The sequence below is a fragment of the Nestor notabilis genome, unplaced genomic scaffold, assembly GCF_000696875.1.
Source record: "Nestor notabilis isolate BGI_N333 unplaced genomic scaffold, ASM69687v1 scaffold6163, whole genome shotgun sequence".
NCBI classification, from domain to species: Eukaryota; Metazoa; Chordata; class Aves; order Psittaciformes; family Psittacidae; genus Nestor; species Nestor notabilis.
This window is the reverse complement of record NW_009920500.1, coordinates 1-21,131: the sequence shown is the minus strand read 5'-3', so window position 1 is coordinate 21,131 and position 21,131 is coordinate 1. Positions and strand designations below refer to the sequence as shown.

At 46.9% G+C, this 21,131-nt stretch overlaps 1 protein-coding gene across 1 annotated transcript in view; it reads left to right on the top strand.

Moving 5' to 3' along the window:
- Positions 1 to 18,035, top strand: part of LOC104402735 (tau-tubulin kinase 1-like) — a 64,587-nt gene extending 46,552 nt beyond the window's left edge. The window contains exons 15-16 of the mRNA XM_010010692.1: positions 14,955 to 16,528; positions 17,609 to 18,035. Coding sequence (XP_010008994.1) covers positions 14,955 to 16,528; positions 17,609 to 18,035 — 2,001 coding nt within the window. The remainder of the gene's footprint in view (positions 1 to 14,954; positions 16,529 to 17,608) is intronic.
- The last annotated feature ends 3,096 nt before the right edge of the window (positions 18,036 to 21,131 follow it).

The following is a 21,131-nucleotide window of genomic DNA, read 5'->3' as shown; positions in this document are numbered from 1 at the left end:
TTAGGATTACGTATCTCTTCATTTCTTTGCTTTTGTTGCAGTTTGGTTTCCATACAATGACCATTTATTTCTGTCCCTTCAACTTTGCCTCTGTTCTGTGATAGAGGACCTGTTTGTCTGCTCTCCACTCCTAAGCTGCTCCAAATCTACCCGCCTTCCCCCAGAGGCGCTGACTGTCAAGAGTTGGACAGCAAGGATTTTCCTACTGGTCCAGCTGTATATTACACTTTTTCTAAATCCCAGAACTTTCAGGCACCTGCAGCTTTTCAGTGGCAGAGCAGCCCTGCCTCTTGGCCTTGCTTTGAAATGTCTGTGGTAACAGATCTCACTTCAGAAATAAACCAGCCTCAGCAGTTGTTATGCAGAGCCCCTGAAGCCCTTGTCTAAACCTGACTTGAATCTCGGAGGAAAAGGGGGGTCAAAGTTAATTTAGATTGTCATGAGTATCCTTATTTCCCGAGTTTGCAGGGATATATTGCCCTTTCAGTATAGCTGCAGTGTGGAACACCAGACTGCACAAAGCCATTCTGTAAAGTGAATGTAGTAATTGTCTTCTATTGAAATGAGCCTTGGGTCTGGTCTTTTGGGAGAAGAGACAGTATGGATGTTAAGGTTAGTGAAGAAAGGGTTATTGCTGGTGCTCAGTGCTTTGGGAAAGTGCAAGAGCAAAGTAAAATACTCTGCGGAAAGTATATAAACATAGGATACGGACAAGGAAAGCATATAGACAGTTCAGACACATGTGGCTTTAAACTGACAGAGGATAGATTTAGTTTTCATGTTAGGAAAAAATTCTTCCCTGTGAGGGTGCTGAGGCCCTGGCACAGGGTGCCCAGAGAAGCTGTGGCTGCCCCATCCCTGGCAGTGTTCAAGGCCAGGCTGGACACAGGGGCTTGGAGCAACCTGCTCTAGTGGAAGGTGTCCCTACCCATGGCAGGGGGTTGGAACTGGATGAGCTTTAAGGTCCCTCCCAACCCAAACCAGTCTGGGATTATACGTGAAAGTGGGTGTTGGAAGAAAGTTGTGACATGGAGGTATTACTGCATAGGTAGGGTGTTCCCAGTGGAGTTACAATGAATGCTTCCTTCCAAATGCTTATTTCTGTAGGTGTATCTGCCCTACCTGAGGCTCCCTTAATGTCATTCGTTCTTCTATAAGCCACCTATGGCCCTTCCTGAAGCTCATAGTACCTGGTCCAGTGGGTCTGTATGCTGCAGGACATGCTCAGGGGTGCTGAGTGTGTGCTGCCTGCCCACAGAGCATCCTGGTGGGATGGAGGTGGAAGGGACAACACACCCTCCTTGAGAAAATGCAGCATGGGCATGACTAGTCTCTTCCCACAGTCCTTCTTGAATCAGTGACATCAATTTGTATTGATTTGCCCCAAGAACATCAGTGAGCAGGACACTTCACTGCCCAGCCAAAATTTATATCTGCAATTTTTTGATCTATTTTATTTTTGCCACAAATACTTGGACTGAATTGACCAGTTGCCTAATCCTATTTCCAGTTCTTCTCTTGTCAGGCACAGAAACCAGAGAGAGCAATGCTTTGCTTTTCCCAAAGTGACACGAGAAGGGATGAATTCCTTAAGTAGACTCTGCTCTGATGTTGTTTTTCCCATGTTCAGTAGAGTCTTTACCATTACAGCAGGTTTCAGAGAAAATGGAATTTGTGAAAGAAGTACATTTAAAATCAGTAGCTTTTAATAACTTGTAGTTCCTAGTCTCCAAAATGCTGATGGTCACTTTTCAAGGTCAGTTTTAGGAATGAAAACTTCTACTGTTCTGTTAAAAAAAAAATTAATAATTTAGTTTTCTCAGTGAGAAAAGGGAACAAACAGGATAACGGGGTCTTGGCAAACTCTAAGCTGCCCCTTTCAGACAAAACCAATGACTAGCTGATAAGTAGCTCCATACATCAAATTTACAGGGCAGTAATCTGTCTAACACTACTCATCATGGTTATATATAGATCTGTACTTGCCAAGTAAGCTTGGTACTGGTATTCTTCCAAGTTCAAAAGTGCTATTGATAAATATCGTTGATTTATACAGACTTTTTATAAGACTTTCTTCTAGATAAAATTATTAATAAATTGAAGACCAACTAACCAAACAAAATACGTTTATATGTTGGTATCTCTTACAAGAGGCGATGTTTCTCCTTAGGACTCCTGATCTCCTGCCCTTAGCTCAGCACTATACCATGCCTTTAGTGGCTGTCCAGAAGAGAAAAGAAACCACTGAGGAGAAAGCTTGCAGTGACAGGATGATGGGTGGCTTGGTAAAATAAGTGATGTGATTGCTGTTAAGAGCACCTGTCTGAAGAGAGCAGGACAGGTTTTTCATCTGCCAGACAAAAATACGGGTCTGAGTGCTGGAAGATAAAGTAACAGAGGTCATACTAGAAGCAAGATGCTCATTCTAAAGACATAGGTGATTGGTAAACCTCTGAAATATGCTATTAAATACACTGAATTCTTTGTTGTTCGGATTCTGTAAAGTGGGATATTGATTTCTAAGCCAATCCTGTTAAACCATCAGATTTGGGCTCTATACCAGAATAACTGGACATGCTGCTGTTGCCTGGGTTTTATGGGAAGTTTTTCATGTTCAATATGTCTTTTACAGTTTAATTCTGAACAAATTAATTGGTGCTAATGGCTGGAATCCTGATGTTACAGTAGTATGCAAAGAGTATTAAAAATAGTCAATTTGCAGATTTTTTTTTAACATCATCATCTAATGCTGTAATTACTATGGAATCCACACGTTGTAGAGGAACAGTTGGCAAATGGAAGAAATGTGAAAATAGCTCTTTTTATATATCTGGAAATGTAATAAATTAATATTAAAACTAGTTACAGTGCCATTTTAAAGAAGAACTCTGTAGATTACATTTATATTGCATTTATTTATCATTTCATTCATAATGACTGCAATTATAAATGTAAATATGTCCAAAATCAGAACAAAAAAACCCCAAAACCCTCAACTAGAAAGCTCAAGGGAGGTGGTAGGCAGCCATTTCCTATTGAAAGCTGCACTTCCATGGTCAAGGTAGGGGAACAGAAGTGTCAGTTCTCTAAGAGGTACCCTCCTACCCCCACCCCATCCCAGCCACCCCTTTGAGCCCCTCCCCCTGTGCCAGTGCCCATGTTCATGGGGCTCATGGACCTGCAGTCCTTGCAGAAGCAAAGTTGTTTTCAGCTTTGGTTCATTTCCTGCTTTGGTTCACTGTCCATTTGCACAGCTGACAGCACTGGCAAGCCAGGGTCAGTGGGAAAAAAACCGACTGATGGAGGGCTGTCAGTCCTCATGGGGGTGATGATGGAGTTAATGGGCTGGGAAGTTCAGTGCCCTGGTTATTTTTCCTTTTATGTTTGATACGGTTCCTTAAATTCTTCAGCTCGGGTCAGTCAGTGCAAGTCAATCCCAGTGCAATAAAATTCCCTTTCAGCATCAGGCTCTTAGGTGAATTGTGTTCATCAGAAGGGTCCAAGAATAGGGTTTGCATCCTGAAAGAGATGTTCTTGTTCTGCTTCCCATTGTACATAGCGCTTGTTCTCCTCAGATTCCAAAATGAGGATTGAAACGAGCATTTGCTCCTCCTTTATGATACAGAGTCCATTAGCATCAGAAGGACAGGTAGCTGCTGTCCTTCTGATGGATCTCATGCTCTACTTCTGTGAGCAAATGCACATCAATTGTATATACATACAAAAGCCATCTTTTTATATCTTGGTCTCTTAGTTCCTTGCACTTTCTTTCTATGCAGAATGGGAAATGTTTCTAATTGATGACTCTCTTCCCACCCTCCTTCCCACAGGAGATAGGATTCCTGTGAAGATGTTACTGTAAATGCTTGGGTTAAGCTAACATGAACTGGGTAAATGCAGCTATGCAGCACAAATTCACTTCCAGTGGAGAAGGCTGTAGTGGGAGGGGGTTGGCTCCGAATAAGTGAAGGACTGGTAAGTGGCAGAGTTATGTTGCATCACCTTTTTCACTGTTTAAAGTCTCTTTTGTTACAGTGAATACAGAATGTAAGATAGAAATGCCCTGTAAGATAGCCATATAGTAATATAATCCCATCGCTATGCTACCTCTTCATGATGAAAAGCATCTCTTGCTCTTCCACTCCTTTTTGTTGTGGGTCTTAACCTGGATATTGTGGTGGTCAAGGCTCCTGGAAGGCTATTTCTCTGAAAGGGACAGACTGGTTCAAAAGTTGTATTTGTTGGGCTAAGCATCTCTATAGATCCTAAAGACTTCCAGCCTGGCCTTATGCTTTCCTTTCCATGTGACAGATGCTGACTTGAAGACCTTTCCTTCAGCCCTTTTCCTGTAGTTCATGTGGGGACGCTTTAAGAGTCCCCAAGGACAGAGGCATATGAACCCACCTCTACAATCCTGTGCCCAAGTGGCTTCTGGGGAGTGTGTAGTAAGGTGCTCTAGCTGCCTTTCTCTTACTAGGTGCTCCGAGTTTGAGCATACCTTCTCCATTCCAGTGCTGGGAGGCATCTGAGCTGTGCAGGATGTTGGGAGCTGACACCTCCCAAGCCCTGGATGAATAAGCTGCACTTGGACAGTTGGCCTCCAAGGTGGATTGGGATATTGAGATAAGGCAGCTGACCTCCTGGCATTCTCCTCTGAGATCTCGTGGATTGCTCTGTAAGCAGAGATACTGCTGCTTAGTTGCCACCTGATTAGCTTACGTTTAAATCTCAATTTGGATGCAAGAGCAGCAGTCAGCTGCTGTTGGTAGGCTTCATACACCTTCACCTCACTGCTTGAAAACCTCTCTTAGATCTGGCTGCCTCTTTGTTCCCCTTTGCCTGTCCTGTATCTTCCCTGTAAAACAAAACTTCCTACTCCAAGCTGGTTGCCAGTGTCTCACTCCACACATCCATCTGCCCCATCGTTTACTTCCATTGGCATTTATGGTATCTTATCCCTTGCATCCTTATTGTGTCCCTGGGTACCTGCTCTACCTGCTGCCTTTGCTGTTCCTAACAACATGGGAGCCTTGCCTCCTGCACCAGTTTCCTACATAGTGCATATCTCATCTTGCACCATATAGTCCCTGTAGCACTTTGATAATCCTCTTGCCTTCCCTCCTTCTGATTTCCTTGGGGGAAACGTGAAAAATGAGACATTTGGCACTTGGAGCAATCTCAGCTCTGCATTGAGTCTGTGTGAGGACTAGAGATCATGTTATTTAAAGGCTGTTTGATTTCAAAGTTGATGTTGGAAAATACCTTCTGTTTTCAGGAGAGGTTCACAAGTTTCAAATCCTGGAATCCTTAGGACTTAGAAACTCCCCAAAATGCTTGTGTACATGAACAGCTAAATTTAGAGAGCTGGCATTGCTTTTTCCCTGAAGGCACAGCTACCATCTGATTGCAACCCATGTAAATACCTGGTTAAACACCTTTTCTGTTGTTGGGAGCTTGTCTCTTCAGTTCCATTTAAGTTGGTGCCTGGTCTCTGTGAGTGAGAAAATGTCTCAACTCCAGCTGCAAATAGTACAAGTTCTTCATCTTCTGGATATCTTCTGGGCTAGCAAAAGTGGCTGTGCCCATTCTCCAGCCTGGGAGTTGGGAAGGAGTTACAAGTAAGCACAGTAATAAATAGGGTATTTCAAACAGCCAGGACAGGGCAATTTTAAGTGCAAGAGAGCTGACATTTCGGTCACGTATTCTAAACTTTAACTCACTGGTGTTCCCTCTCATTGCCTGTCCTATCTGGAGGTATCAGAGAGTGGTGGATTTTTAACTTGAGTATGGGCACATACCATCCTTCACTTGGGCATATATGATGACAGTTCTTCCCTTATGTAACCTGTGCCACTGGTATTAGGCTGTCAAAGGATCTCGTTGCTTTAAAGAAGCTCTGTGTTTCTTCTGCCATCCCAGTTGTCCCAGATCTCCCAAGCTGCTGCTGCAGTGTTACACGACAAGGCAGCGCACCTTTAAGAACCAGACAAAAATCTTTTTCACTTTTTGAGGTGGAAAAAAAAATCCATTTTTGATTTATTTTTTTTTTTGCATATAGGACTTCTGGCAAAAGGCCTGTTGTTTCAAACTGATCAGATAATAAGGAAAGGTGTCCTCAGCAGCTTCCCTTGCCCACTCATGAGGCGGAGAGGTTGAGTGACTCTTCAGTTGTTGGGTCATGTTTCTTTTCCAAAGGTGACCCCAAAGCAAGTTAGCATCCTTCTTTTCTGTCTCCTCTAGGCTGTGAGCCCTTCAAGATGAGAAACAAAACAGATGTCATTTTGGACATTTCTCTGCTCCCTGCTTCAAACATTTCTTCCAAAGGGTTTCCTTTCAGAGCAACTCCAGAAAGCTTTGGAGTGTTGAACTACCTCATTTGTCTTTTGTTTCAGTAGCATCCCCTGGCTCTGGTACCATCTTTACACTGCCCCAAGTTGTATGGCCTCTTCTGAGAGACTTATAAGTTGTTTTCTAGTAGAAGCCTTCTGCAGTCAGATGGGAAACCTCAGCTCAATTTAGCCTTTCCAGAGTTTATTCAGAAACAGTACTAATAGTGACAGTCCTCATATCTTCCTGTGGCCTCTTAATCCAAAAGATTCCCAAGTGCTTTATTTTTCCTGTGATTCACTTCCCTGCTGTTTGAGGAAGCCAGCAGCAAATAAAGCCTTTTCAGAACATGTCAGGATGAAGCCAGATGTGAGAGTTTGATTGCACAGAGAGAATTCAGGAGGCAGAATATCATTTCATGATCTGGACATTGTCAGGACAGCGGGTGGGACCTATATACCAAATATAACCAATATCATTGAGGTATTTCCTTGACTGCAAATCACCAGGAGCTTCACTTGCTCTCTCTTGTGGAAGTGCACTATTTGACTCTGGTGCTGTGATCCTATGTAAATAAAATTAAGGCAAGAAAATATAACCACTGCTAGTTTAGTCCTGTATTGTAAAATAGCTCAACAATAGGCTGCACTGTGAGACTGAAGATCAGAAAGCATGGAAAAATATGTTCAGTCCTTTCCCTGTTTTCTAATGCCCTTCCCTCTCACACCTCCATCTGCCGTGATGTGTATATGTGGAACCTCAAAGTGCTTGGCAGCAGCACAAGATTGCTCTTGAAAACATAAAGAGATTTTCTGCTGCTCATCTGGAGGGATTGATGATTCCCACTCTGTCCAGGGAATCTAGAATCTTTTCCTTGAGCTACATAAGAGTCTCTATGCTATCCAGTCACATTCACACTTACAGGCACATAATACTGTGTCAATGACCTACTTTATTCTTATTGTAATTGTAAAGTGTTGGGTTAGATGAACGATGCATTTTATTGATGGTTGGTTGTCAGTGGAGATTTATTCACACCACTCTCAGAACTCAACCTGGAGCTGAGATCAATTTCACACTGAATAAGAAAGGGCTCTTTTAACCCAATCTGTTCAAAAGAGAAGTTTTTACTTTTATTTTTCCTTTTCTGTTTTTCCCAAATGGGAAAGAACTATTTGGAGATCACTATGGTGTATTCATGGAGCTCTGTTGGCAGTACCAGACAGGCTCCAAGAGGCAAGCTATATAAAAAATAAAACTACATTTCCTAGCAGAAAAGGTCTGAAAATCATGGATGATTTGCAAAACCCTAAACTCCTATTAGTGTTTGTAATGAATGAACTGCCCCAGGTATTTCTCAGCTGGAGCACATGGGTGCTTTTCCTCTTGACCTGCTTCCCCTATAGTTGCCAGAGTGAGAGGTTCTGCAGAGGTTGACCAAACTAAGCCAGATTGCTTCCTGAGTTCACTCTTGTCCCCAGGGTGGTGTTGGGATGCTTTTTTGCTGGAGCTTCCATTTCTGATTGTATGTATGTTTCTATGTGTTCATGACCCACACATGGCGTGTGAATGGCCATATGTGGTCATGCCTTACAGAAGCGTTCCCGTGCTGGTCATGGGCCACTTTGCACACATCCAAGTGCTCGAAAGGCTGTTGCAAAGAACGGATCTCAGTCAGTTACAGCAGGTATCCCCATGGTGTCTGGTTCAGGTGGCACACTGGCCTCCTTTGCTTATGGCAGATCTGATTTTGGCAGCCTGGCTCAGCCCAGTTTCTTAATGCAGTGTCCTGTAGCACACATACCCCTCCATTCACCATCAGCTGGTGGCAGGTGCTGCCACTCAGGATGTAATTTATTAGTATGCAAACACCTATTTTGGGTAATGTTAGAACATTAAATGCATAAAGGCTGATCACTGCAGTACTAACTTCTTTTGGTTGCATTATTATACCATGAGGTTTGTGATTGGGCAGCTGGAACACACAGACCTGCTTTTGCAGTTCCATGGGCCAGCACCAAGATTAATTTCTGGGAAATGTTTCTAAGGATTATTTGATGTATTGCAACTCCTTTGTATTAAACCTGCTGTTGAGAGAATGATGTCACAATGAATGTACATTTTAAACAAGCTGCTAACCGTGTAAGCTGGGGGTTGGAAGCAATCCCCACTTTACATTCACCTGCATGTCTCTCAGTGTTTGAACAGGAAATTGCTTTGTGTTTGGAGGTTTTATTTTTCCATATGCAAAGTGTTTCAAGTCGGTTACCTCACCTTGTGCACTTGCCTCATAAGAATCCCCAGGGCTTCCTCCAACACGTTTCTCTGTTTAATTCTGAGTGCAATTAATTGATCTGGCAATGTGAAATGCAGTAATGGCAAACTTCCTCTGAATAAGTCTGATAAGGAGGATTTCCATGGGACTCCTTCCCCTCCAGCTTGGTACTTCCTAAGATAAAAAAGCCAGATCGGGTTCTTGCTCAGCACTGCTGACTTCTGGTTATTTTTATGGCTAAGGAAGATGTTTAGCTTTCAGAATTTCCTTCTTCTTCTTTCTTGCTGCTATTAAGTTGCCTTTACAATTAGGGAGTAGGACAACTTTTGGAATATCATTTCCTTCCACTTTGCTCACCATTTCCTGAGCCTCTTACGAGTGGTAAGAATGAGGTGGGAACCCCCGTGTCTGCTCAGACCAGGAGCTCTGCCTTGACTCTTGCTGGAGACACTGGTGGGGGCAGAGGTGGGAAGCGAAGGGGCAGGTATTCTACCTTCACAGAGCTATTGCTTCCATCCAAGACGGTAGGAAAACTGGCACAAACCTAAACATCTGAAAGCACAATTAGGGAGGAGCAGAGCATTTATCCAGCATGGGACTGGACTGTCCTGTTCACCTTGGTAAAAAGAAAAAAGAAGAGAAAGGCTGTGGAGCATTTGATGCTGGAAAGAACATCTCTCTGACATTTATGGTGCTGATTCTTGGAACGCGGAGGTCCTGCAAGCAAGCATGGCAGCTCTAAGACCCCTGCTCCTTTTACCTCATCTGATGCTGGGCTGAAGAAAGAGCTGCTTCAGAAACTCAGATTCTAGGGTTTTTCCCACTCACTGTTGTCAGTCCTGCCCAATCTCCCAGTCCCAAACAAGCTTAGTCTATGTTGGCAGAGGATAATGTCACTTCCAGGATATGCTAAGGTCCTGATAGTATCCAAATCAAAGCCGTTACAGGGAAGACCGGACTACAGCTCTTGCTGCCTGTGTGCCACCTGCATCTCTCAGGACTAAGGCCTCTTCCCATTCCCAATGGAACAATTAACGTCATGTTGGGAACTTGATTTCTGCTTCTCTGACTTTTCCAGCTCCCATCAAGAATCTCAGGGACCAGCATATCCTTCCTTTGCATTACCTTGTGTCACCTGCTAGACTTCTGTTGCTGCTAAGCAGGAGAGAGTCCAAACCGTAGAGAACCAACTGCTATTCAAAGTAGGAGATGATTGTGGGTTTCTGTAGTCATTTCTACTTGGAGGAGACAAAAGCTGTAGGTAACCTGTCGTGCTTCCTGGTTTGCTTGAGAAACTTCATCTGCTGGGACTTGAGTTTGCTGGAAGCAGTGGATCTCAGGGAAGTCCCCTTCGGGCAGGTCTCCGGCATTCGGAGCACAGCAGAAGGGCTTCCTCAAGTTGCCAGAAGTCCTCATCAATGGCCAGGGATGGGAGGTTTGAAGAAGTTGTGGAAGTTCGTCTCAGGGGGAGGGCAGCAGGGAGACGAGGGTAATGCTGTAGCTTTAAAGGCTGTACTGAGCAGGGATCCACTTGGGAGGACGTAGTTGACTAAAGGGATCCAAAGCTTGTTTTCCTTGGGTCTTTTTATTCTTCCTGTATCTAATCCCTTTAGAGCCTAAGGTCAACCCCTTTTTGTACTGCAATAACACTGTAATATATGCTTGCACTAATTCTTCTGGCACACCGAGCATGCAAGACCAATTTAAAGCTTTTTTTCAGAAGAAAAACACTGTATTATTGTGTATATAGAAATACTGAGAGAGAATTGGAATTCTGTCTCCTGTATAAAAGCATGCATTGATTACCTGTATGTAGACCATGCTGTAAATGCTGCAGAGTACTGTAAAATCCTACACTTGAAACCACAATGAACAGGCAATGTCATCAAAAACAAACAAAACAGAAGCTGTGCAATGGATTTTGTGCCTTTTTTAAATCCATGTATGTTAATCCAGACAATCGGAAAAAAAGAAAAGAAAAAAAAAGCTTGTATACTACCAAAACCTTATTAAAGAATCAAAGGCAGCACCCTGGTGATGGCTGGGTTGTTTGTGTGCTTTCTGGCTCTGTTTTTCTACTCCCTTTGCCTTTCCAGCTCTGGAAGGCATTCCCTGCTCGACCTTAGCAATGTGGGAGCACCAGGCAGGGAGATGAAGGAGGTCTGGTAGAACAGTGAGAGTTTCATTATCATTTACTGATGTGATTTCTGAAAACCTGCTGTTAAGACTGATCTGGGAATAGAAACTATTGGAGATGTGTTAATGTGCTTTGGGAAGGCCACACTCTTAGTTCCATTCACGTCAATTCAGACTAGTACCAATTTGACTGACTTGAACCCAGTCACACTGCAGCAGCACGTTACAATTAAACCCAGTTTATGGAAGTTTTTACAGCTCTGCCTTGTTGGTTACCAGCATCCAAACTGAGTGTAAGCTGGTACAATCCACACCTACAAACACAGCACAAGCAGTTCATCACATTTCTCTTGGCTTCCTACACTGGGCATCTTCCCCTGGCTGGCAGTACATTTAACAAGGTGTCCAGGAACATCTGGTAAACTTCCAGACCCTCTACCCCCAGAACACCAGGGAAATGATGCAGAACTGTGGCTGTCCTGCAAGTCATGCCCTGCCTGAGCTGCTCAGGGGGGTTGACTGTGCTCACCTTTCATCAGCAGCCTGGTTTGAAAGCAGTCTCTGCTGCAGAGGAGTATGCGGCTCGACCCCAGTTGCTCTTGGTCTGTATGGGATCAGGCTGGAAGAGGAAATGCAAAGCCAGGTTGGACACAGGGGCTTGGAGTAACCTGCGCTAGTGGAAGGTGTCCCTGCCCTTGGCAGGGGGTTGGAACTGGATGAGCCTTAAGGTCCCTTCCAACCCAACCCAAATCAGTCTGTGATTCTGTGAAATACAGTGATAGACCCTGTCTGGTTTGGTATGAGGTGCACAATTACTAATTCAGCGTTTTCCTGAAAGTGGCTGGAGAAGGAAACTGCAGGCAGTAGGTGCAGTACCTGTGGAGAGGCTGGTGGAAACTTTGCCCCTTGCAGAAGCAGCACAAGATCCCAACTCCTCAAAGGCAGAGAGCAGTTTGTGCAGGCAGGTGAGCAAGGATTATGCTGTGGTCTTTGACTTTCCAGGTCGTACAGTGTATAAGTCCCTTTTTTTCTCCTGGGAGTTGAATGGAGGGTTAGGATTCTTCTCTAGCCTTGGAGATACTCAACACTCAGCTGTACAGGGCCCAGAGCAGCCAGCTGTAAGTTGGTCATGCTTTGAGGGGTGGTTGGAGCAGAGACCTCCAGAGATTCCTTATACCTTTGTTATTTTACAGTTTTACGCTACAGACTAAGCCTTTCCACTCCTGATCTGACATCTTCCCACAGTTCCTTTCCATTGGTACAGCAGAGCAGAACAATTCTCCAGCCTTTGGGGAATAGTCCTAAAGCAGCTGAGTGTGCTGTAGTACAAAAGACACGCGATGGCTGTCAAGAGAGGACACAAGCTTCTCTAGTAAGGGCTTCAAACTGGGAACAGCTTTTCAGGCAGGATGCCCACCTGCGGCTAGCTGCTCATCACATTAAGTGAACCATGAAGACTTTGATGGCCTAGGACAGTGTTCCTTGTTAACAGCTTCAGGTGATGATAGGAATGAAGGTAAGAAAATATGTGTTAAAATAATATTTGACCCAGGTGACATTTCAACTAAGTCGGTTTTTTTCAATTGGGTTTGGCGGTAACCTGTGCTCTGTGTTTTTGGCATATTTATGCTCCTTGGATTTTCTCCATGGTGCATTGACAGTGGGAAAACAACCCCAGTCTCAGGCTGCTTTAAGGAATGCTGTCTGGCAGTTCTGGGTTACTGCACGCAACAGGTTAAGCAGCCCAAGCCTCACAAAGGTAGGTTGAAGCCAAGCAATCACTGTTGTGCTTATGGTGCAGTGTCCACACAGGGAAATGGAAAAGACGTGAGAAATGAAATGACAGACAGAGAGGCAATCTGTTTGCTAAACAACACAATGAATTTGAACAGCCAAAGGTGGAAGTACATGAGGTTAGGAAGGTGTTACAGGCTGGCTCAGTGACAGCAAAGGGGGACCAGAGCAGAAGAAGAACCATTATTTCTATTACACAATGTCATGCTGTCCAGGTCAGTGTCACACCTTACTGCTCTGTAAGTAGTATGTCTTGTGATTTTAGCTGTTGAGGAAGAAGTGGTTGCTGGAGACAGTGCTGCTGGTGGGACAGACTGCAGGGCATGGAAACCATATCTCTGGCCTATCTAGGATGTACACTGCAGGACTGGATTCAGTTTTCCTTGACAAGAAAGCAGATGAGATGACACAGGCTCCTAAGAGCTGAGAGGAGATTTGAAGGTTTACACAGGCAAAGAGGAACCAGTGATCCTCCAACTGTACCATCAACCACAGCATGTAGAAAATGGGGTGAAGTATTTGGGGATTTTTTACTCTTTCCAGGGGGAGGCTCAGGTGCTGGTGAGAGCTTCTTTATCAGGTCCTGGTCCCACTGGGGAAACACATCTGTGTGATCAGGACTCCAGGGTAGCACTGTGGGTGTATTTCTTGCGAAAACCAAATCCAGCCAGCAGACAGAATCCAATTTTGGGCTGCTGAATGGACTTATTTCCAAAAAATGCCTGAGGGAGGAAGCCTAATGTGTCATTTTCTTTCCAAAGGGTGGTAAGTATCTCTTACCAGTCTGAGGTCATCCTGATACAAAAGGTAGAGTGGGTCAGCGACAGCCCAAATCAGCCTAATACAGGCCCAGCTTCAGGGCCAGGCTTCAGCTTGAATTACAGAAGAGGAGCAGCTTTGGACTCCAGAGGCATGGCCAAAACCAGCCTGTGTTTTAATTTGCAAGATATAAAAAGAAATACTAAATGGATGACAATTTATCACCATGCATAACAACTTGATGCTGCCCACCCATCTATTTGAATGTCCCTCTTTATACATGAGCATACAGAGCTTACACTTTTTTAGGCATACTAATAAGGCAGTTGCTCTGCACAGAGTAACATGGAGATCCTCAGCACAATTTGGAGTTGTATCATGACTGAAAAGCTGTTGAGGACTTCCCCCCCACCTCCCCGAGAAAAAAAAGACATGTTCCCAACACCAGGTGGACGTGCTAGCTGCTGGCTGCTCTGAGCCCACACAGTTCAATGGGTGCTTATTTAGTCATGTAGCCTAAATACCCTCTGACACTGTCAAATGCTGCTTGAAAATGCAGATGTTTGGAGCTCTTCATGATTAGGCCTTTTCAAGGTTATTGACTGGTTGAGTTCATGGGGAGGCTTTTGTTTTCCAACCCTCTTAGTAGAAGGGTGACCTAAATGGCTTTTTTAAAACCCATTTTGCAGAGTGGTGCTGCTGTTGTTTTTCATTTACAACCACCTGTTAATTAGGCCAGACTTCGATGGGCATTTCCTATGTATGCTGCCCTTTTTGCTTGGTTGGCTGAAGCGTGTGCATGTGTGTGTGCTGCTGCTTTTCTGCTCCTATTATCTGCAATCATTTCACAGCCAATTCCTGGTACCTTACAGGCAATCTCTCCACCCCAGCCTGCTGCTCAAGAAGCACTGCCTTTACCAGCTGTCCTCTCCTCTCGTTGCTCTTAGTGGTTGGACACCCCAGAGTCTAATAATGGTACTTTATATGTCAGCTTTCATGAACTGCTGATCATTTTAGTGGAAACAGGAGCCTGTAGAAGGCAGAATTAGGAGCTGCAGGAGCGAAAGAGGAACACAGCAGGGAACACAGGAGCTCTACAAAGGTTCCGCAGTGGTGGATGGTACTAGAAAATGATCAGGAAATTTATCTAGCCCAGAGGGGCCCTTTGAGCTCACTGTGGCCAGGGCATAAAAGATGGCTGCTGAATGGTTCCAGTAAGGAAGGAGTGAATATGTAAATATGTAAATGGAACTAGATGATTTTTAAAGTCCTTTCCAACCCAAACTGATCTATGATTCTATGATAAACACTGAAATAAATATATAAATACTGAAGAAGACCAGGAAACATGAAAAAATCCTGAGGAATTGCTTGCAAACAGCTCTTTTAGGTCCAGGTTAAAAACTGCTAGCAAAGGCAGCTTAGCAAAGAAGGCACTTTTTTTTGCCTTCATTGATAAGTATCAGTGAAACTCTTTAAGGTTTGTACAAATTGAATGATCAGGTGATCACTGCTCAGGCGCATATTTTGGAAGCTTGATGGACTCGTTGCTTTCCACTGATGCTTCCCACTGCCATTGATCCTGATGTTGTCCATGTCAATGTTATGTCTGAATACTAACCCCTTTGTCACATATGTCTTCTTGCAGGCCCTCATGCTGAAGTCATTTGAAATGAATGGTCTGCCCAAGGCGGTGCCTTTAAGTTTGCCTTATCAAGACTTCAGAAAAGATGTGTGCAACTACTGGGAAAAGCCTAAGGTATCCCAGCGGATAAAGAGAGTTGATTTCTCAAATGTTGTCTTGACTGCTCCTTGCAAACCTCTGGAACCTTATCTGGAAATTAATGGAAAAGAGGAGGAGGAGGAAGATGAGGAGGAAGAAGACGAGGAGGAGGAAGACGAGGAGGAGGAGGTGGAAGAGGAAGGGGATGAGATTGACATGCACAGTGGTTCCAGCAGCGATCTGAGTCAGAAAAGCACGGAGCGCAGCCAGGAGTGTGCCCCATCCACACTCCTGGCTGATGACCAGAAGGGTTCCAGGGGTCGAGCGTCCACTGCTGATGGGGACCTGGAGCTGGAGGAAGGCTCAAAAACGCTAGTGCTGTTTTCACCAGGTGATCTGAAGAAATCTCCAGTGACCGCAGACTTGCCTCCAGAAGTTGATCTGGGCACTCTTGCTGCACTGACACCTCAGAGCGAGCGGCCACAGCCTATGGGGAGCCAACTGGATGTATCTGAGCCAGGGACCCTGTCCTCAGTCCTTAAATCTGAACCAAAGCCTCCTGTGGCAGTGGCTACAGCTTCCTCCCCCTTTACCAAAGTAGAGCGCACATTTGTTCACATCGCCGAGAAGACCCACCTAAATGTCATGTCTTCCAGCGGCCAGCTGATGAGGCATGAGGAGTACTGCCCTCCAGGCCAGTTTGAGGAGGTCATCATCGAGGAAGAGCTGGAGGACAACCTGGTGCTGGTAGAGAATGGGAGCATACATTCGGGGCTAGAAGGGGCAGAGACGGAGAGCTGCGCACTCTCAGCTAACCCCATTGAAACCACCTCAGAGACAGTGGGGGAGCAGTTGGCCCTTCCCAGTGTAGCAAAGCCTCCCGAGGACAAGCCAGAGCTCTCTGATAAAGTGGTGCTCCCGGTGGATGTAGAAGAGCCTGGCAAGATGGGTACAAGGGAGCCTGACCTGGAGAAGTCAGCACCAGTGGCAGAGCCCCTTAAGCGAGCAGAGACCCTCCTTGACACACTGCAGCAGGGCCCCAGGAGACCTCTGGGCTCCAGGTACAGAAGTCGGATACCCATCTTGTTCTCCGAGGAGGACACTGGCTCAGACCTTTCAACTTCACTCTCAGCCAAAGAGAGGCTTTATAAGAGAGCAAAGCAACCTGACCTGGCTCGCCTAGTGATGGAGAAGAGGCAAAGCCGCCTCCTCCGGCTGGCCTCGGGGGCCTCCTCCTCAGCATCCTCCAGCGATGAGAGGCGACGGGCCTCAGAAACGCTCTCAGCCACTGGCTCCGAGGAGGACACCCATGACTCAGATGACTCCATCCCAAGGAAGGCAGGGAAGGAGAGGGCTGCCCTCCTGGGGAAAGAAGCCACAAGCACAAAGAGCAGGATTCCTCGGCCCATCACCCCAGTGAAGGCACTGCTGGAGGCAGCCAAGGCTGAGAGCTCCATGACTGCCACGACGGCAGCGCTGTGCAGCTCCCCGCAGGATGCGGCTGTTGCCCACAGGTAAGACCCAAACAGTGAGCAATGTGAAATGCTGGACTGGTTAAGGAGGTGCAGCCAGGGCTCTGCTCATCTCCTGCTGCTCTACACTTCCCTTGGCTTGAATGCATGGTCCATCCCTGTTTCCTACAGTCATTTCAGCTTATGGTGCGTGAAATTCCCACCTCTCTGTCTTCTCTGGCTCAGTTTGGCCAAAGGGCTGAGCCCATTTTCACTTGCCCTGGTTTTGAGGCCTTCTCCTCTTCCACAAGCTCCTCCTTATGGTCAGATCCTGCTAACAGCAGGTCCCTCCAGGGCTGAGCAGGTTTGCAGCATGCTGGGTACGGCCGTGTCTCCGCAGGGAGGCCGGGCCCTGGCTACTGTGATTAGAGCTGCAAGGGCTGCGAGGTGGCCACTTGTGGTTACCTCAGATGATGGCCAACATGTGAAGAGCTGGAGAGAGGGAGGTGCACACGCATGGGCTCTGGCACAGCTTGGGCCACCACCACATGCTCTGAATCCCCTCATCCCTGTGCCTTGAGTTTTTTTGGAGGTACCTGGCTCTCCGTCAGATCAGCAGAGATGTAAGTGGAGGTAGACCTGAATTCACCACTGTTTGGCTTTCCTGCCTGGCCTTGGTGCTGGTGGTCCAGCCTGGGAGCAGAGCTGCTGCCGTGGTTCTGCCACAGGTCCAGCACATTCTGCTCTTTCAGAGACATGGGCTGAAAGGAGGGAATCCCTGTGGGCTGCTTTATCTTCCAGCACAGAGGCCAACTGGTTTGAGCCAGCTCATGCCCACGTACCCAGGTTGTATCTCCAGCCTTGGAAGAGGCTGTTGCATCCATGCTGCACGATATATGCTATCAGCCAAACCATGCCCATGCATTGTTCCAGAGGGTGCTGCAGGCAAACACTGCTTGACAGCATCAAGAGTTAGAGGGTGGTGTTCAAACCAGTGTTCCATCTTCCTCACTGCATAGCTCCTGTCATCCTGGTGCCAGAGACACCTTGGAATTGCCCAGCAACATTCATGTCAAACGTGCCAGAAGCCCGGAGCCCCTTGCAGAAACTCCCTTTCATCTTCCCTCTTCTCTTCCCCTGCAGGCTGCAGGCACAGAGACCTTCTGGGAGCATCCCAAACGAGTGCCGGACAGCGCAGATACAAAGCCGGCTCCCTCCTTCACCGAGCTCCACGTCCCTTCCCGCTCGGAGCAGCTCACGGAGGTCCAGCTGTGCATCCCCTCGGAGCCCCGTCCTTCCTTCCAGAAACCCCAGCGCTTCCCCCAGAAGCCAGCTGCCCCCGCGGAGGGAAAGTCCTTCTCCCTGCCGGCAGCATAAGGCAGGGACTGCTGCTCCTCAGCGTGTTCCTCCTTCCCCGCGACCCCAGCCCCCAGCTCAGGCCCTGGGGCTGACAGATTCCCTGCCCTCTCCTGGCGTGGCCAAAAAACGGCAGAGAGGAAAAACCCAGACTCAGAGTCCAGCAACCAAAGGAAAGCAGGTGTCCCTGGAAAGCAAGGCAGCTGCCAGATAATGATCTTCTTCTGCCAGCCCAACAGACTGGGTAACTTCTGCATATAAGTATACACTTGAGATGCTGCAGCACAGCCTTCCACGCTGGACCCACGAGTGTATAGCAGTAGCTGTTCTTCAAAGCTTCACTCACTCTCACCCCCCACCGTCGCGATCAGCTCCCACAGGCCTGAGAGCCGCCGAGCCACGGAGCCTTCTTCAAGGGAGACCCCAGCCCGCAGCTCATGCTTGCTAACGCACAGCACCAAGCAGTGACCCAGGCAGCCTGCCCAGTGCCTGCCCCTCCGCCCGCCCCAGCAGCCTCTCTCCCTGTTAGCAATACCAGTTGCCAACACCAAGCCTGTCTGTAGAAAGAGGAGCGGAGGTGAGGAGAGCAAGGCCTCCTGGAGAGGAAGCTCCTGTCCTGCAGGCAGCTCCCTCCTTTCTCCTTGCTGGGAAAATGCCAGCCTTGGCCAGCACCATCTACCTGAGTGTTGGCTTGCCTCCTGCCACCTGTGTTAGCAAGGGATGGTCACTAGCTTAGCCAGGAGGGATGGATGCATCCTTGCGTGCTGAGATCTTCTAGAGAGGGCTCTTCTCTCCTTGCCAGAGATGCCTCTGCAGGTGGGAGTGGGAGAGAGGCAAGTCTTGCTAGATGCTCCTACCCACTCCAGCATGTCCCACAGAAGAAGCTGTGTGGCACTGCTGCTCACTGACACTACTGCTGTCCCGGCAGATTCCAGTGTGGTGGGTATTGAAATGAAAGTAGGGATGTATTGGCAGCTTGCTGGGAAATCAAGAGCGCTTGCTAATTGATGTAGAAGGGAGCACACTGCAGCAGCTTCTGTCTCAAATACCAGACTGTGATCTGTGGAGACCACATCTCCCAACATGGGTGGTTCCTCTCAGCCGGGATGTGGTTGGTGCCACAGACCTGTAGTCCACCAAACACAGCTCCAGCCTGAAGATGTGAATAGTCACTGGATGCCTTTAGCTTGGGTGCCCCTTGCACCTAAATTCCTTGTGCTTTATTGTCACGCTGTCAGTGTTTGTGAATTTTGGCACTGTGGTTGAAAATTCCCCTATGTGGCAGGGTAGGAAATGATTATCCTGTCATATACTCAAGAGCTGCTGCTTTGTGAGAAGTTTGTTACCACATGGGTACCATGTGCATGTCTGCCTGAGAGTACAGAGGGCTCAGCTACAGAGGTTTATGTCTTTCTCTTTGTCCTGCTCAGCTCTTCCAAACATTGCATGAGAACTAGCAACGTGAAAGTAAAAACAGGGGCTGTGCTCTTCAAGTGTTTGTACCAGAGCAGAAGTTTAGTGCTCAACTAGAACTAAATCAAGCAACTTTTTAGCCCCAGACTAGTGAAGAAGGCTTGAAAGTGAAGCCAGGAGGACTGATGCATGATGAGGTCTTTAAGTAATCACAAAATTCTCACACCTCACAGGGGGAGATGCTCCAGACCCCAATACCTGGGGCTTCACACCATTGTCAGGCCTAAAAAAGGCTCTACATGATGCAGAACAAAAATACAGCTGCTCTGTGCACCCACTCCCACAGCTGCAGCTAGCTGCAAATATCCACTGTTCGCAGACAAAAAGCTTGATAGAGGAGTCTGGACAGTGTTAATAGCCTTGGCTCGTTCGAACGTGGATACAGCAGTCACACTGATGGCCATTGGCCATCAGTCGAATCCTGAAGTTGTTCACATCTACAGGAAAGGAAAGGAGCATGAGAGCTGTGGCAGGGTGGCTGGGAGAACAGGCTACTCCTTGGACAGCTGAACAGGGAAATGTCTAGGAATGGGTGACAGGAATTACCTGTCTCCCATTTACATGACAGTCTCAGTGTTGCCTGTGCTAAGAATTCATCCGGCTCAGTGCTGACTGTTTCCACTGGTGTTGTTCAGGTAAGAAGCACAGCTTCTGCTCTGCAAACATGCCCTCATCTTCGCAGAGAAGCATGGGGAGCATTTAGTCACATAACAGAAGTAGGGGAAGGAGACGAGTGTGACCACTTCTTCTGGTGGCACTTCATGTCAATTTGACTTGGGGGGACGGGGTGTCGAACTACCACCTAAATATGCCCTGTGTGTTCAGAAACTAGAAAACAGAATAAAGCCAAAGACAGATTCTTTCAAGAAATATAAACTGTACTGGCACTTCTGTTAGTTTGTTGGGGGACTATTTGTTTTAGAATGCTCAGATGGTAAGACTTGAATGTGAAGCCTTTACCACATGCTCCACCCAGGTTTAGATGCACATGCCAAACAAGAGCTTGAAAGAGCTTGGAGAGAGGGTACAGGGCTATTAACAGGGTTAGCAAACCTGCCTTAGCACAGGAGGCCAATAAAGCACAATCAGTGTATTTGTTCAAGAGGAGGTTTAGAGTTTTCTGTGACCCAGCATCTGTCGTTGGTGTGTGGCTGCTTCCTTGCTTCACTGCAAAGAGATCAAATTGAAGATAGAGCTGAGCAAATCAGAGGAAATGGCTAGGAAGGATAAAGAAAACTGGGGTCAGGGAGGAGGAGCAGGATTCCCAGCACTTTGCCATGTTTGCAGGAACAACTGGGAACAGCCTGTCACTGCTTGGTTCCCCATCAGTGTCTGCTGCAGGGTCTGTCCTGGCAAGCTGCAGATGGTTGCTGTGCCCATGTGTGTTTTGAGGGGACTCCTGGGGCAGGCTGCCACCATGCCTGCATTTGTGTGGTGGGAACAGATAAGACTTGTTCAGGGGAACATACAGGTGTTGGGACCATAAGTGTCTTTGGGACTGCTTAGTATGCTTCGCAGCTGGGCCTGTGAAGGTCGCAGCTCTTTGTTACCTGCCAGCTGAGAAGGTGGCATGCTCCTGGTAAAAACGAGTCAAGGGCTGCTGTCTGGCCATGAGATGCTTGCTTGGGGGGGTTGGGCATGCCAAGTGGTGAACCTGACAGTTCTCAGCACTGAGCCAGGGTAACAACAGATGATATGAGCAGACAAAGCAGAAGGACCAATGGCACCAGTCAGACTAATGCTATGTAGGGGCTTGAACATGAGTGGAGATGCTTAACCCGTCGGTCTGGTTGGCAGCACAAACACTTGTGCTTGTCTTGGTGCAAGAGGGGTTTGG